The 16,022-nt window shown below is 37.2% G+C and overlaps 1 protein-coding gene across 2 annotated transcripts in view; it reads right to left on the bottom strand.

The window, feature by feature from the left end:
• The window catches only part of LOC108245522 (glypican-5), an 85,214-nt gene extending 69,419 nt beyond the window's left edge, over positions 1-15,795 (bottom strand). The window contains exons 1-2 of one of the 2 annotated variants that reach the window (XM_017432498.3): positions 15,314-15,795; positions 7,929-8,090 (exon numbers count right to left, since the gene is read on the bottom strand). In XM_017432498.3, the coding sequence (XP_017287987.1) occupies positions 7,929-8,090; positions 15,314-15,491 (340 nt within the window). In that variant the 5' untranslated portion in view covers positions 15,492-15,795. The remainder of the gene's footprint in view (positions 1-7,928; positions 8,091-15,313) is intronic. The other variant, XM_017432499.3, reaches the window with a different exon arrangement.
• Between the last annotated feature and the right edge of the window lie 227 nt (positions 15,796-16,022).

Raw genomic sequence — 16,022 nt, 5'->3', positions numbered from 1 at the left:
ACACACACACACACACACATACACACACTACCACCCAATACTCTATACTCGTCCACTGTGCATGTAACCAGTGGCCAAAAAAAAAAAATGTCTGTAGTTAAAAGACATTTTTTGATAAACACAGATGATGTTAAGGAAGCAGACTGTCTGCTTTGATTTAAATAAAAGAAATGTGTTTTTAAAATAATTGTGTAATGTTTAAGTACTAACTCATTAACTACTCAGTATTGGTACTCATTACCAGCAAGCCACCAAACTGAAGTACTCATATTTGCACTTGTTCTGAATAAAACAATTCTTGGGACAACCGTAATCTTGTCCTTAAGTGTTATGACTTCTCAGGAGACTAAAAACAGCAGTTACGGCACAGACATGCCTAGAATACACAGACAAAAATGTGCAATATATTTGCTCCACTGTTCATTCCATAAACACATTTCCTCTCCACCCAGCATGATTAAATAAGACAAGTAGGGATGGATTCCGGATATCCTCCCTAATTTGAGAATGAGCTCATGGTGCCGTGCAATGTCATCCTCTGTCCAAGCATCAGCCTCCAGAGCAATAACCCTGTCAGTCAAAACATCTGCAGGAAAAAAAATACACATGAACTGAGAGAACAAAAATGTGAGTGAAGACAAGAAAATCTGGGAAAATGAGCAAGACAACTTCCAGACAAAAGATTGCAATTAAGATAGAAGGTGTTGTGTCTGAAGAAAGAATTAGGATACTATGCAACAGCAAAGTGAGTTATTGCTCCTGCCACTTGCACAGATGTATACAGACATGTTCTGCATTCACAAACATGCCCACACAAACTGCAGATACACATGCATAGAATTTCCCTGTGTTTAATTATTGACATAGATACCTCTGCAAAGGTTTACTATGTGAGCCACCCAGGATGTTTTGACTTTTCAAATGAAGAGAGGAAAAAGTATTTCCATCACACAATATGGTTTTAGGCTAGATATTCTTGCCTCGCTGCCAATGGGTTAAGCCCATTCTGGCATGAACATTTTTTTGTTGTTGATCTGACTGTCAATGGAAATGTTTTTTTTCATGTCTGAATGAATGCTTTGGTTATGGTCATATAAAGGGTAAAACAGCAGGGTGAGAGATCAAACCTGACCATGGCTGTCTGTTACCCTGTTGGGTGAAGAGCTGTGTCTGCAAGATGTTCTGTCAGTCTAACCCTTTCTTCCTTTGTATTCTTACAGATTTCCTTAATTGTCTCTCCAGGAAAAGGTACCTTGTCCTCACTTTCACCTAGGTCATATCTAAACTTTCATTTTCACATACCAGCAATGACTGCAAGACATGGCGGATTCAATCATTGAGTAACATTGCAGCATTCATAGAACATTCTTTCTGACCCACATACAACAGTCAGCAAAGAGGTGGCAGTGGTTTCCTAAACATATGCTTGTGATTGTAAGAAGCCAATGAAATACTTTTTTTATCATAATACCAAAATGTGGAAAAGTGATGTTTTCCACAACTCATTCCCAATATCATGACATTTGATCAAACTATATTGCTAAATGAATTATAATGCTAAATGGCATCATTCCTGAGTCATATGATACTCTCAGTCCAGTCTCGAGAAGATCTCAAATATCATACCATATCTTGTAAATCCTTACACCAGTTTTAGAAAGTTGCAAAAAAAGACATTGTAAGGTTTTTTTATTGCTCCTTTTTTCTCTTCTCCTAACCTTTTGGAGGGATAGATTGGATCATCCACCAATGAATGGGGACTTATGTTGTGGTCACAGGAGTAGGGAGAACCTAATAAATCTGAGTTTGGCCAAAGCTCTTGTGAGGAATAATAATGTAAATGTATCTATTTTCTAAATTACAGAAGGCTTTCACTTTAACAGATTAATGAGCCAGCCATGTCGCACCTCCTGTCTCTTGGGAGTGGTTTAGAGAGTAAACAAGAGATGGGAGTTGGGGACACAAAGACATGGAAGCATTAAAAACTGGCTAACAGGTAATGCCTCTGAATGGACAAAAGAGAAAGTTGAAGATTAACAACGGGAAGAAAGACAAATAAACTTAACTCAAAGAAAAAGACATACGATAGAAATGCAAGTCTTTATCCATTTATCCATTATAATTTTCCTTTACCAGGTCAGTCCTCACTGAGTACATTCATCCTGTATTCTGGCACTAACAGCTATTGACAAAACAGAGCAGCTATGTCACTTTAGAAAGAAACTTTTCACCACAGTTGTGGACGCTTTACAAAGGGAGATTATCCACTGGAGATGCAATCTTACATTTGGAACCACTTCAGAGTGGCGCCTTTTTAGAGCAATTTGGACAAGATAAAAAAAAAGTTTGTTCTCTAAACTGCAGTGTTCTCTTTACAGCAAGTCCCAGACGGTTGGAAATGTCCCCATTTGTTATGATTATGTTTGTGTCAAAATTAATAGCAAATATAGTTTGATGTGTACACAACATCCAAAAGAACATGTGGAGCATGATATTGCAGATGCTTTAACACAAAATATCAAAGATAAAACATAATATAGGGCTCAGAATCTTGCTCACCAACAGCAAAATACACATTCTAATAAATACAATGTTGGATTTATGTAATTTTGCTACAGAAACAGGTTCTACCAAACTTGGTTGGTGGTTGTAAAAAACAATGATTTAAAGTTTTATCATCACCAAATAATTTAGGGATGCCAATAGATTCAAATGATCGTGTGAGTCTTCTAAAAGCACTTGGAGTATAATATCTCATTCTGTTCTCCGTGACTGGGAGAACACACATGGACACATGTTCTATATTGCAGCCCACAACAAAACATTTTCCTTTTCCAGCAGACAATGTTCAGCGGTAAAACCAGCAGAACTAATGTGTAATGAAATGGGTGGAGGTAGGTGAGGGGCTGGGCTTGGCTTGGGGTTGCTAGGTAACAAGAAATGTGACGCAACAATTCTGAGGTTTTTGAAATTGGTCGTTTTGTAGACACCACAAAAGATTTATGTTTTGTCAAAAACGGCTGGGTGTTTTTTTGTTTGTTTGTTTGTTTTTTTGCAATGTTTCTAGAAGCAGTAGATACCCAAATGGAAGTACAAAAACATGCAAAAAGTTATTTTTGTATAATATGTCCTCTTTAAGTCAAAGGAAAAGTACATTTTAAGCAAAGTGGTTAAGTTTGATATAAATAAAGGGGTCCTTTGCTTTAATATCATATGTTATTGCTGTTTTACAACAAAACCTGCTTAATTTTGACTGTAAAAATAACCAAAAGCATAAAATTAAAACAAGTGTGCAAATCACATAACACCCAAATTACATTTTAGAGTACAGGTTAGCAATAAGAACTTTCGAAATCCTTCAAAAAAAATGTTTAAAAAATACAGAAATATAACTCAGTAATAAGTATGTGTGAAAACTGCTTCAATGAAGGAAAACAAAGTTCTTGTCATAGACTCTTTTTCCTTTTTTTTTTCTACAATTTTTCTTTTTTTTTTTGGCTAATGAACTCCTTGTACCTTCACTGAAGGACATGGAATGTTTCAGGTCCAATGCACTTTCATTGATGACACGGAGCTATTCAGGCCAGGAGCGTACATTTCTCTGAAAGCTATTTAGCAGCTCTTGTGAGGATAACTTGAGCCTTACAGTGACTAGTGATGGTGGCAAATATTATGCATGCTCATATGTCTTCAGTCTGCATGCACACACACACACATTCCGCCCCCACCTACTATACACACACACATATCAAAATGTGCAAAATAATTGGACATGAGGACTGACATGTCACTCCGAAAAAGAAAATATGTTCATAAGTTTTAACCCCACTATATTAACTATAATAGACTCTGTATTTTTGATAAACACTTTTTATAACCTCTGAATTTTTTTCAGCTTTTTCTTTGAAGATGACTGTCATAAATCTTGCATAAAGTCGATAAATCAACAAATGATTAATCCATCTGTCAGGTCTTTGCTATTGTTTCTTATTTCCTCAGGGCTTCTCATGTTTTGGTCTGTGTAGGAGAAGTATTAGAAAAAGTTAGATTTTTGTAGAGAAACACAAATTTCTGTCTGCAAAAGTCCCCCAGAGGGCTGCATGTGGATAAGCAAGAAGAAGGAAGGCAGATAATTAAAAAAAAAAAAAATTGTGGAATGAGAAAAATAGAAGATTTTTTGAGAAAACGTGAATAACCAACAAAGAAGGGAGGAATGTGAAAGTGCTTTGTTCATTGCACATTAAAACACACAGCAATGAATAAAAAGGAACTAATGGTATATACAACATGTAAGGCCAATACAAAAATTTCTGTGTGACTGATCTGCAGCGATCTGAAAAAGGCAAAGTTTTGCCTGCAGGAAGCTTTTAGAAGCATCATAAAGTAATGAGAAAGAAGGAATGGGTGTTGATTTCTGTCATAAATTAAAGCAAACCAAAAACAAAGCAATCAACATTTTAAAACGGAGTAAACACAGCATCTAAAATCCTTCAAAAAGTTTATGTTGTGGCTCAGATAAGTTACATCAAAACTGAATGTTATAATGGTCATGAATGAATGTAACAATTAACATAAATCTGGCCCACCAGCAGGGCTCAGAACTTAATACTGAGAGGAGACAAAAAGTCTTGTCATTTATGCTTTGGAAGAGAGAGAAAAACATTGTAAAATAATTCACTAGAACTCAATTTCACATGAATAAACGCAGTGAAAAAGAGAAATGATGAAGTAGAAAATAAGTCTTCCTCAGAGGCGCAGAGGAGTAATGGAAAGCAGAAGGAAGAAAAAAATGCGGTGGGGGGGGGGGGTAGAGGAGCCCTAAGGAAGCTCATGTGGCAGCCTGACAATAGTGCAATAGAAGGAACAAGAAATTAAACTGTGCACATGAACAATAATAAATAAAAATAAAACCAACAATAAGGAAAACCTTATGTTGTTTTTATTTATTTATTTGTTAACTGAATTGCCCTATTTCGAGTCAAAGTAATCTATGTTTAGGATTATGAACAAATATTTCAAGATCTGGGAGTAGCTGATCTTGACGGATTTGTTAGTAAAAAACAGGAGTGTAAGAAGAAAAAGTAAAAACACTCAGGGCTACTTAACTGTGGCTTACAATTATACCAAAAATATTTCTGTAAATATTGATAGAAGAATTGTTTTTCTGCACTTTTGTGATCTTTGTATTAAAAATGTTTACAGATTAGAACATGGCAACACTGTGGATGACCGAATAGGCCACCTGTAGTAAATCTCCAGTCCAGTTTAGACTTGTTGTCACGGCTGACCTTGACTCCCAGGGCATGACTCTAGCCAGGTGCTGAAATTCCACTGAAGGGCTACTGGCTAAAGACCTCAGAGCATGTCTAATATCATGACAGGGGCGTGCAAAGGGAATGAATGCTGTGAAGTTATTACTTGTAGGTTTAAAAAATCCTATAAAGTACTAAAATAGTGCTGTTAATCCGAGTTGCTAGTGTGGGAGAGGAGTGAGGTTGCAAGCTTCAGAGCAAAATTGAAACAGTCATGCTGTTTTCAGTCATTTGATGCAACCTCTGGGTCAGACAGTAAGTAATCGAGGATCACTTGACTTGCTTTTGTTTTGTCTTCTGTTGGTGGAATGCACATTTTTCAAGGACGTCGTTAGGATGTTGATACAGGATGTTGAATAAAGGATGTTGAATATAGAGCAGCCAGGGAGGAGGAAAAAAAGGAAGACCACAGAGAAGTTTCATGAATGTAGTGAAGAATAATATAAAGAGGATTGGTGTGACAGAGGAGGATAGGATAGGGCGAGATGGAGGCAGATGATCCACTGTGGTGCACCCTAAAAGGAGGAGTTGCCGAATAAAAAAAGAATCCAAAGCCAGAGATTTAGGGTAAGATCATCGTATGTGCGATCTCATGCAATATTGCAAAATGTTATGCTAAGGCGATGTGTTGTGAATAACTCTAAGCTACTACCACATCAAATTTTAGTTTTATATCTGTAAAATTGACTGACTTGTAGTTGGTAACAGACACGCAAACACTCACACTCAGACACGCACACAAGCATTATCAACCACCTTTGCCTTTTGGCAGCAGGTGATAATAAAGCATAATGGAAAGGTTAAACACATGCAGTGAATGGATTATTGAGAACGAGTTAGTATCGGGAGTATAGTGGATAGGCTGGAGGAGGGAAAAATCATGTGAGGAAACCAGACTCAGAGTCAGCTTGAAACCACAGTCAACGGTCAATTATGACAGCAAGAACATAAAAGAGATACTGACACAAAGGCCACACTATTTAATGAAGATTAAATAAACACAGTATATTAAAATAAGTGGCTTTGTGGTGAACAAATTCAGACAAGAAGAGAAATATAGGAGTGCCAGCCACAAGCTTTCTTCTTTTTTGGTACCATCAAACGTGTGAATAACTGCACTCATGTCAAAATCAAATTCTCATTACTTCATGCGATATATGAGCCACATGCTGCTCCACATTCTTCTCACGCCACTCAGACATCACAGAGACTGTCTTTAGAAGACCTTGAAAAGTAAGAGCTGGTGACATCATCATTTTCAACACCATCACACTTAAGTTTCTATTGTTATTCCATTGTAATTTTCCACTTTGGCCTTTTGTGGATGTGTGAAACCCCTGATCGTCGTTGCCGAGACAGGCTCAGACATGAGGTAAGATGGGAAGGATCTAAATCACGATAAAAAGGACACATACCAGAAGTGTTCTTCAAACACAGTTACTTCATCTCTCTTGTAGGCTGGAGCCTATCCCAGCAGTCAACAGGCAAACAAAAAAAAAAAAGAGGTTACACAATGGTCTGGTCACCATTTAATCCTAGAGCCAACACAGAGACGCACAACACAAACAACTGAACGTGAAGATGTATGGTTAAAGTTTAAAATCCTCAAATACCCTAACATGTGTTTCTGGACTGTGGGAGGAAGCTGAAATTTCAAGGAGAAACCCCATTCATGAAAACTTCACACACAAAAGTCTCAAGGTTCAAACCACAAACCTCTTTGCTGTGAGCCAACGATGCTAATCACTACACAACTGTGCAGCCCACAACCCACTCTATTTGTAAATGTTTAACTGCTCTAAGCTTATCTTTCCAGTACTCTAAATACCTAAAGTAATATAGTGGAGAGGTTTGATTTCATAGAATATGATTTATATGTAAGACACAAAAAGATCCTGTCCAGTAATAAACAGCAATAATATTCAAAACTCTGTTGTTTGAAAATCTTTTTTTTTCTGTTTTCCCTGATCAGTTTTAACCCTTAAATTGTAGAAATATTTCATGATGTATACAAATATCATTCAGTCATTAATAAACCATGTCAAACCACCAGTTCTTAAAACCGAAAGCAGTATACTCAAATCTCTGAAACAATAAATTAATAAATAAACATCAAAATGATGTACCATATGCTATACGAGTTGGATGACACTGAATTAAGACAAGGAGGGACAACGCAATTAGGTACTGCATCGGTGCATTCAGCTGTAGAAAGGCAAAGACATGTCACTTCCAGAAACAGCTTACTATCTTATGAACATTAAATAAACAAACACCAATAGTTGTCCTGTATGGATGGCTTTGCTTCCCAGAAGCATTTGTCAAACAGTCAGTTTTGCTGTTTTAGTAGGCCTTTATATCCTATTTGTCCATCTACATTCAAAAATCCTTCAAATTATCACATAACTGCAAGCGCAACAATAATTACAAAGATTAAGTTTTCATATTAATTACTGTCCTGAGGGTATGAATGTGGAGTATCAGTGTCCTGTTGTCAGTTACTGCACTGGATGTCACAGATAGCTAAATGGCAACACATCATGACAGCATGTCTTTCCGCTGTGTGTCAGCCAATGCCGTCTAGCACCTGCTCAAGCCCACAGTTTAAGAACTTACCATGAAAGGCGTCTGAATGGCCCGACAAGATGCGCTCTGGCTCGTAAGTGTAGCTGAGAATGTCGTTGAGGGTTTCTCGTTTTGCAGCAACTTGGTAATTCTCCTCCATCTTTCGGGTGCAGCAAGATGGACCTTGGTGCTTACAAACGAGCAGATCAACATCTGGAAAAGTCAAATAGAAAAAAAAAAGAATGTATTTCTTTCTATTCTTTTTTGCTGTTTTTTTCTTTTTGGACTCAATATTTTTACAAAATATGAACAATGGAAGAGAAAGTGATGTGAGTTTTGAATGAGAACTTGTAAAAAAGAACCTGTTTTCCAAACGATACAAAAATGCAAACTCTTTGCAAAGGATTAAGGCATTTAATGGTTGTATTTACTGTTTTAATATTCATGAATTTAAGAAAAATGGCATAAGCCTCAACCTTTACATACATCAGTTTATCATTTAAGTAAAAAGCACACTATGTAAATCTAATGTGCCCATGCAGACACAAAGATAAACTGGGATTCCACTGAGACAGAAAAGGCATTACGGTAAGATGAGAAGCCAGACAAAACATTTATCTATGTTTAATACTAGAAATACCATATCTGCTAATCTGCTTTAAAGTAATACCATTCCACTCACAGTTATTAAATAAATGCATGAATTCAGAAATAATTTACATTTCCAATTAGACTTTAAAAAGTAAAGCATTTGCACCTTTTTAGGCATAATCTTTCATAAGTACTAATGAGCAATTATGCACAAAAAAGACAGTCTTTTTTTTTTTACAATTGGATGCCATTTAGCTATAAAACTGCATTTTATAACAAACATATGAAGATTGTGACCACACTGCAAAAAGTTCAGAATCACCACACAGTTACATCAGCTGTCTCCCTACATCAGCAGTGGGATTGCTACACAGTCATCAGTATTGCTAAACACCGATAACCCTTCATGACCAATGACTTTTTACACAAATATAAATCCATAGTTTATTTTCTATTATGCACAAGTTTGATATGATAACTCCTTCTTCTGGAGGGAGGAGATGGACAGTAGTGACTTTAGGCAGTTGTAACCAGAGCTTAAAACATGGCATTGGATCGGGTCACAAGGCCAGCGCCTCACTGTTCAAATCCCTCCATGAAACACAATAGGGTTGCATTCTGAATCCCTCTTTCCCTTTCTGCTCCCTCTCTCCCATGCGCCTGGCATATCCTTGTTAGGCTGGGTGTTTTTTAATTACCTAGAGAGTCTGCATTTGTTCCCATCCCAGAGCCAGATAAATGAAGTCATAACTGGCTGTCCTGCGGCTGTTGGCTGATTATCTCTTTCTCTGTAGGAGTCTATTCTCTTTTTTTTTTTTACACTGTTGCTGAAAACCTTTTTTGCATAATTCTCTTCCTACCAGCTTTTGGTACCATCTGTGTAAAGGGTTTACATGTTGTCTTTTTTATTTTTTTGTCACAAACGGGATAAAACAGCACAAAAAGTATAGATTACTAATAATTTCCCAAATCATCCTAGAGTTATTTTTTATTCTGTTTTGTTTCTTAATATTTTTTGATTATTTTGGAGAAGAACAATATTGTTTTTCCTTGAAGTAAATGTGACTAAAGTAAAGTCCTTGAATTGGTCAGGTATAACACAATGTGAAAAAAACAATCCCATTGTATTACTTTAGATGTGCAATGTATCACAAAAAAGTTTTTCTCAATAAAATCATTGCATATCTTAAACACAAACTTGTGCAAAGATGTTTAGACCACTAGACCACTAAAAAGATATTAATTATTTAAGTCACATGTGAAAAGCGTGCCTTTGTAGAACTACTGATTATAAAACAATTAAGTACTGTTCTAAATTGATAAACAAAATTAAATATACTCATATATACTGTGTGTTCTCTCCTTTAATCTGTCTATGAAAATCTAGAAATTCTATCTATGATATTTGGAAAGACTTTTCTTGTAACATGCACCAAACAGGATGGATGGATGGATGGATGGATGGATGGATGGATGGATGGATAGATAGATAGATAGATAGATAGATAGATAGATAGATAGATAGATAGATAGATAGATAGATAGATAGATAGATAGATAGATAGATAGATAGATAGATGCTTCTTTTTATAACTTTTGCATCATAATTTACTTAAGCAGAAAACAACACATCTGGAACCATTGAGAGACTGAAATCTTTCTTTTTTTAAGCTGCCTTGTTTATGAAGAATGTTTTGAATGGTTAAAGTACATTGAAATTTTCAGTATGCAGATAACACAAACATGTCAAATGTTTGTCTTTCTCTATGATGGCCTAAAGTTAGGATCACTCTGAATACCAAAAAAAACAACTAATTTTAAACTTAAACATTTTAATTTTTACACAATATGTCTGGGAAAAAAATAGAGACATCCCACTTTAACAGGTTTAGATAATGATCTACTTGCAGGTACAGTCCTGAAATTGGCCACAACAAGCCTCCAAAACCTGTCCAACAAATCTAAGATAATATCCAAGTCAATGCTCCTTGATCTCTTATGATGTTGTACTTCTTCTTAGTAGCTGTGATTATGTCTTCTTATTTCAAGTGAAATTTTGTAAGACTTTCATTACAGATGCCAATGATCTAAGTATTCCAGTTTCCAAGCTCCATGTAATTAATGCACACTCTACTGTACATGTTACTGGCCAAATCTTAACACACTCCAGACTGGATGTCAGGTCTATATTTCCTTTAATTGTTCTCAGGTGACAAATGCCTCAGGGGAATTTTGCCATGGCTCAGAGGTCTTGTCAAAACTTGAGAGTGGAGAAACTCAACCACTTTCTAATTGCTCTGTTAACTCACACGCCACTCCCAATTTGTGGTACTACAGCAGGGGAGCTGATTACAGTGTGCTGCTGAGAAGTTGTTAGTATGAATGAATGTATATTAGTTGGTGCATGTTAGTGCTTATCTTACACAATATAAACACATTTATCATATTGTTTTGTAAGACATACCTCACACAAGAATATGGTATTTCTGTACAGTGTAAATCTTCCTAATAGGGTATGGATATTTTTTGTTATGACTTTCACTGATGAGTGGTAAGGCTGTGGTTTTCTAATGATGCTGTTTATTTTTGTGCTGTGATATTTTTCAGAGAACAAGAATAACTTTGTTAGAGAGTAGGCAATTAAGACAGTTACCCTTCCCCTGCCTTAGGAAGCCAGTGCCCTTTGAAATTCCAAGTTCCTCTGAACATGAAGAATATTTACTCTGCACAGATTTGCTGGGCTTTGGATAGGCTGTGTTGAATGAAAACACATCTCAAAGGGCCCTTTGCCATATACCTGAATCTTTGGCCTACCTTGAAACTCAACTGGAATGTTTGGCTTTCACAGACCCCAGAGCTGAAACTGTCTTTAGTGGTTGGCACAGAGTCCAAAGCCACACAAGAGGGCAGAGGTTGGACAGGCAGACCATAAAGAGAGATGAAAAACTGTTGGCCAAATTGGCTCAGTCCTGCTGAAGCAGCATTATATCAGAAGGGCACGAGTCCAAAGACTGGTACAGTACTTCTTTAGAGGACTTCTCTTCCCATTTGATATCATCTGTTGAACATGGCACTCTTGTGTACCATCTCTACAAAAAGAACAGCATTAATACTTTTCTAAATATTATCCAGAGCTAGATACCATACAGTACTGAGTATTGATTCATTTCCCATTTCTTTATTTTGCTTCCAGAGCCAGACATTCATTTAATCCTTTAAAGTGGTCTTAAGCAATATTTTCCTCAGGATACAAAGATTGGACAAAAAAATTACTTGAAGATCTATTTATCAAAACCACTTTAAAAGAATGCAAGATAAACTGGCTCCTTGGAAGCAAAGTGGAAAGGGTTCGTTTCAAACCTTTACACAGTTGAGAGTCTGTCCTGATAAAATCACCTCTTCTGTTGCCACATTTGGAAGCCAGGAAGGTACAGTGCCACACAATCTTAGAAACACAAGATAGGCTTATATAAAAATCCAATAAGAGATGCTGTGTTAAAACAGACAGAAATTACCTCCTCATACTGGTCAACACTGAGTGGACTGGCACATTTGGGTGGGTGGATAAAAAAGCTAATGTACTTGTCAGTTCAATAATATGACTTTTTAGGAGAAAACACTGTACTTAAGACATCATTCTTGGAAAACATCAATGCTGGCCTTTCTTCGGTTGAAAACAAAATCCATGGGATGTTTTCTTATTGAGTTCTTTAATATACTGAAGCAGAAATGACCAGAAAAAGTAAATACAAATGCCCAGTGTTTTCAAGTGTGTATAGTGGACAGGCTCTGTGTGTGCTGTAGAAGTCAGAGAGGTTAAAAGAAAGTCAAAATAAGTCCAACCATTCAAAGACTATAGTGAGCTTTTAGAACTTTCCAAGGTCTTTGATGCTGTAACCGCTTAAGGATCTGGCAATATGTGATAACGCACTGTTCCTATTCTTTTGCTGTTAACACACGACCCTAATTTTGTCAATTAAAACTACAATGCATGCTGTCTTTCATTTTGTTTTATTAAATAATCATCTGGGACTAAAAAAGAGGGTAGTTAAAATCCTGCAGAATACTGCTTTATTTTATCAGAGCTGTGAAATGCACTGGTGCATTATTTCAGAATATTAAAAATAGGTCATAAATCTCAAAATAAGTATGTAGAGTAAAATGACCGATCATTTTACCCTTCATAACAAGATCATTTAATAGCTTAGCTGACACACTCCTACTACTTAGTGAGAAATCTGTTCACCGTGCATGAAACACAGCACTGTATCCTAAAACAAACATCAGACTGTGAAAAGAGCTGAGTCTTGCCTCTTTAAATTTCCAAGAGTTGCTTTTGTTGGCATTTGATTTAAGAACTAAAGAAATATAGCACCATTGTGTACACACATATTTTTATGTAAGCCAAATCTCCCACTTCAGTAACCATTTCCACTTTTCAGCACGTTAAGGCAGAACTGCAACAGACTCAAAACAAGAAAAATACAAATAAAAAGCTACATAATCTATAATCTTCTGTACTGGGAAGGACTGAGTCTAAGTTAGGAGAAAATACTAAAAACGTAATATAAGTTTTATCTCTGAAATAGAATCACAGATAAAAAGACTTGGAAAATGTGCACAGTACACTGTTCTATTTTTTTTATTATTTAATTTAATCAAATTTATTTATCTACTTTTTCACTGGCTGCAGAATGAGATTCTTCAAGCAATTTCTGCAAATACAGTGCTGACTTTAAATATGTGTGACACAAGCCGTGTGCCAGACTGAAGTCAAGTTTTGCTCCAAGGTCCTTCCATTGTCTTTAAAACCTCCACACTTCATGCTATGGAAATGACATTCTCCGTTGCTACCAGTGACACTATGCAAAACAAACATATCAAGTGGTTTGGATGTACCTCTAAGTATGTTTCCCACTCAGATATCTATTACTCTTCTTCCAGTTACAGCAAGCAGAGTCAAACTGGGTGATACTGGAGCTGGAGCCAACCTGCAAGTTACTGTTTTGCAGCGGGAGTACTATTAATCAGTCACATCTGTACGCCAAAACGCGTGCATCACTCACTGTTTTTTTGGAAAAGAAATTATAACTTTTGCACTGACATTTAATTTAACATTTGAAACTATGTAAGAAAAGAAATGCTTTTCTATTTGCATCCCAAACCACTTTGGCTTATTAGGCTTTTATCATCTGGGAATTGTAAAGTCAGTCAGGCGCTGTCAGTAGACTTGTACAATGTTAAAAATCCCAGTGGTGATAAAGAGACAGAGACAGGGATCTGTCAGAAAATATTTAGTGAACATTTAAAGAGCCATTAAAAGCCATGCCTCCTAATGCTATTACACAACCTCCACAAGTTTTACAGACAGTGTTAGTGAAAATGTGCTTGTACTCGGGTTACTTCTTTTGGTGTAACTAGTAACGTAGGGCGTTAGTTTCACACTCCAAGTAGTTTGCTTCTGTGGTAATCCATCACTGTCAATAATTTGACCTGTTTTGTTACCACAAACTTGAGAAAGTAAACTCCCAACACATTGTCCATATGCAGCCAGTCCTGCATACGTAAGTGCACATGTGAAGGTTTGGAAATTACCAATGTCATCCTCCTCTTTTCTGAGTGAGGTTTTGGGTCCAAAACCTTGTTCTGTGACAGTACAAGTTACCCACAGAGGTTTTTGAACAGAGATCATTATCAATGCCATGGAAATGGCTGTCACAAATCAGAAACAGGCTTAGACCACACAAAGAACAGCTCCAACCTCTGCACAACAGCACTCAAGCTATGCACAGTGTCAACTCAGTCTAATCACCATTCATCTCACTGCTCTCTTAGCTCAGTTTACTGCCCACATGCCCTGTCACCCCTCTCAGCTACCTGCCTCTTTCCTACGTCAAACTTCATGTTCCAGTGAAAGTAATCTGCTCTCTCGGTTACACCTGTAATTTTTCAATTTTTGTTTGCTTGTTTTGTCTCTTATCGTGCAGATCAGTCCCTCTGGTTGCACCTGCCTAAAATGCCTAAAAGGTTATTGAATCTAAAGAAGTCATACGCATGTGTGTTAAATCTTATACGTGATAAGCAATTGGTGAAGCAGCAATTTGTGAAGGAAACTAAAATAAAATTTGTGAAAAAGAAGGACTGGGTGATACAGTTGTAAAAAGAAATATAAAATCTAACAAAAAAAAAAAAGCTCTAATGAGTGTTTTTCCAACGTTTGTTGCTTTAGACCCACAAAATAATAGTTGCAGAGACTTATGACCTGATTGTACTGCTGAAGTATGCAAGTCTTGCTAATTTACCAAAGAGCTTTTTCAAGTTTATAGATTTTGATGCATTTATGACTGCTATTTTTTTTTCTCGTAACAGTTAAGACGAAATGTGCTTGGCGATCATTTTTAAAGCTCACTTGGTTTCCATAGATCTTTTCAAGATCCCAGACTTGGTGACCCCAAGTGGGGTCCTGACCCAATCTGCGGGAACCACTGCTCTAAAGAGTCATTATTATAAGACATGTGCCACCTCCATCCCGATAGAAAATAGGCTATATGTTGAAGTTTGTAAGTGCAGTCAAATCAGTGCAATCAAACCGAAAAGTTAAGGCAGAGAGCATAAAAATATTTTTCATCAATCATTTATTTTTCTGCTGCCACTCAGAGACCAGCAGGACTATGTATCAGCGTGCGCTTTTGACAGGAACATTAACTGAACTATTCTTTTTTTTATCCTATTCTCAAAAAAAAATAAATAAATAACTAACAAGAGGTGAATAATAAAGTTTGCTCCTGCCAGGGGGAAGATGCTTATTTGTGCTCCTCACTTGTCTCCATCAGTCTCCACCTTACCTGTGTAAGGTGTCTCCGGCACGAAGTGAAGGGGCCCCACCTGCCGCACCTGGAAAGCTGCCTTCACCTCGCGACAGCTGTAGGCGTCCCCGTCCATCACATTCACCGCAAATGTGACCAACGTCAAGATCCAGACGGAGTCCAAGGGGTTCACGCGGGGGCATTTTCCTCGGGACATTGCCGCATCTCACACCGCCAGGTCTCGTCGTTTGATCACCAGCTGGAGTCTGACTCTAAACTGCGAGAGTGAGTTGAAAATATAGCCGCGCAAGTCTGGGAGCGACGATTGGTTTGAGCATCTGACGAAGCGTTCCTACTGGTTTTCACATCATTGGTTAGGATGAGCGCCTCACAGACAGACAGACGAGATCTGGGGTCTTCTCCTGGACAGAAGAGGAGGAGTGGCGTGGACCAAACCGAGTGTGTCCCGCGTTGAGCACTTTGCAGTGGTCTGACTGCCTGGATGCCTCCTGCCAAAGCCGGGCGCACATTCCCCTCCTTCTTTATTTACTACCTCAGCTGAGCGCCCTGGCTGGAGACACTTTAATACCCTTAAAGGAACGTTATTATGTAGCTACAAAACTCTGAAACGTGTTAAGTTCTTACAAACAAACTAATGTACTTGTATAGAAAAAAAGACTGCGCTTATCATAACTGAACGTTTTTTTAAGCTTTTCAGCCTAACTTATTTTCCTTTTTTTCACAATCA

This window comes from Kryptolebias marmoratus, linkage group LG20, assembly GCF_001649575.2.
Source record: "Kryptolebias marmoratus isolate JLee-2015 linkage group LG20, ASM164957v2, whole genome shotgun sequence".
Lineage (NCBI taxonomy): Eukaryota > Metazoa > Chordata > Actinopteri > Cyprinodontiformes > Rivulidae > Kryptolebias > Kryptolebias marmoratus.
Note: the sequence above shows the minus strand (reverse complement) of the source record. Positions and strands in the feature narration are given on the sequence as shown.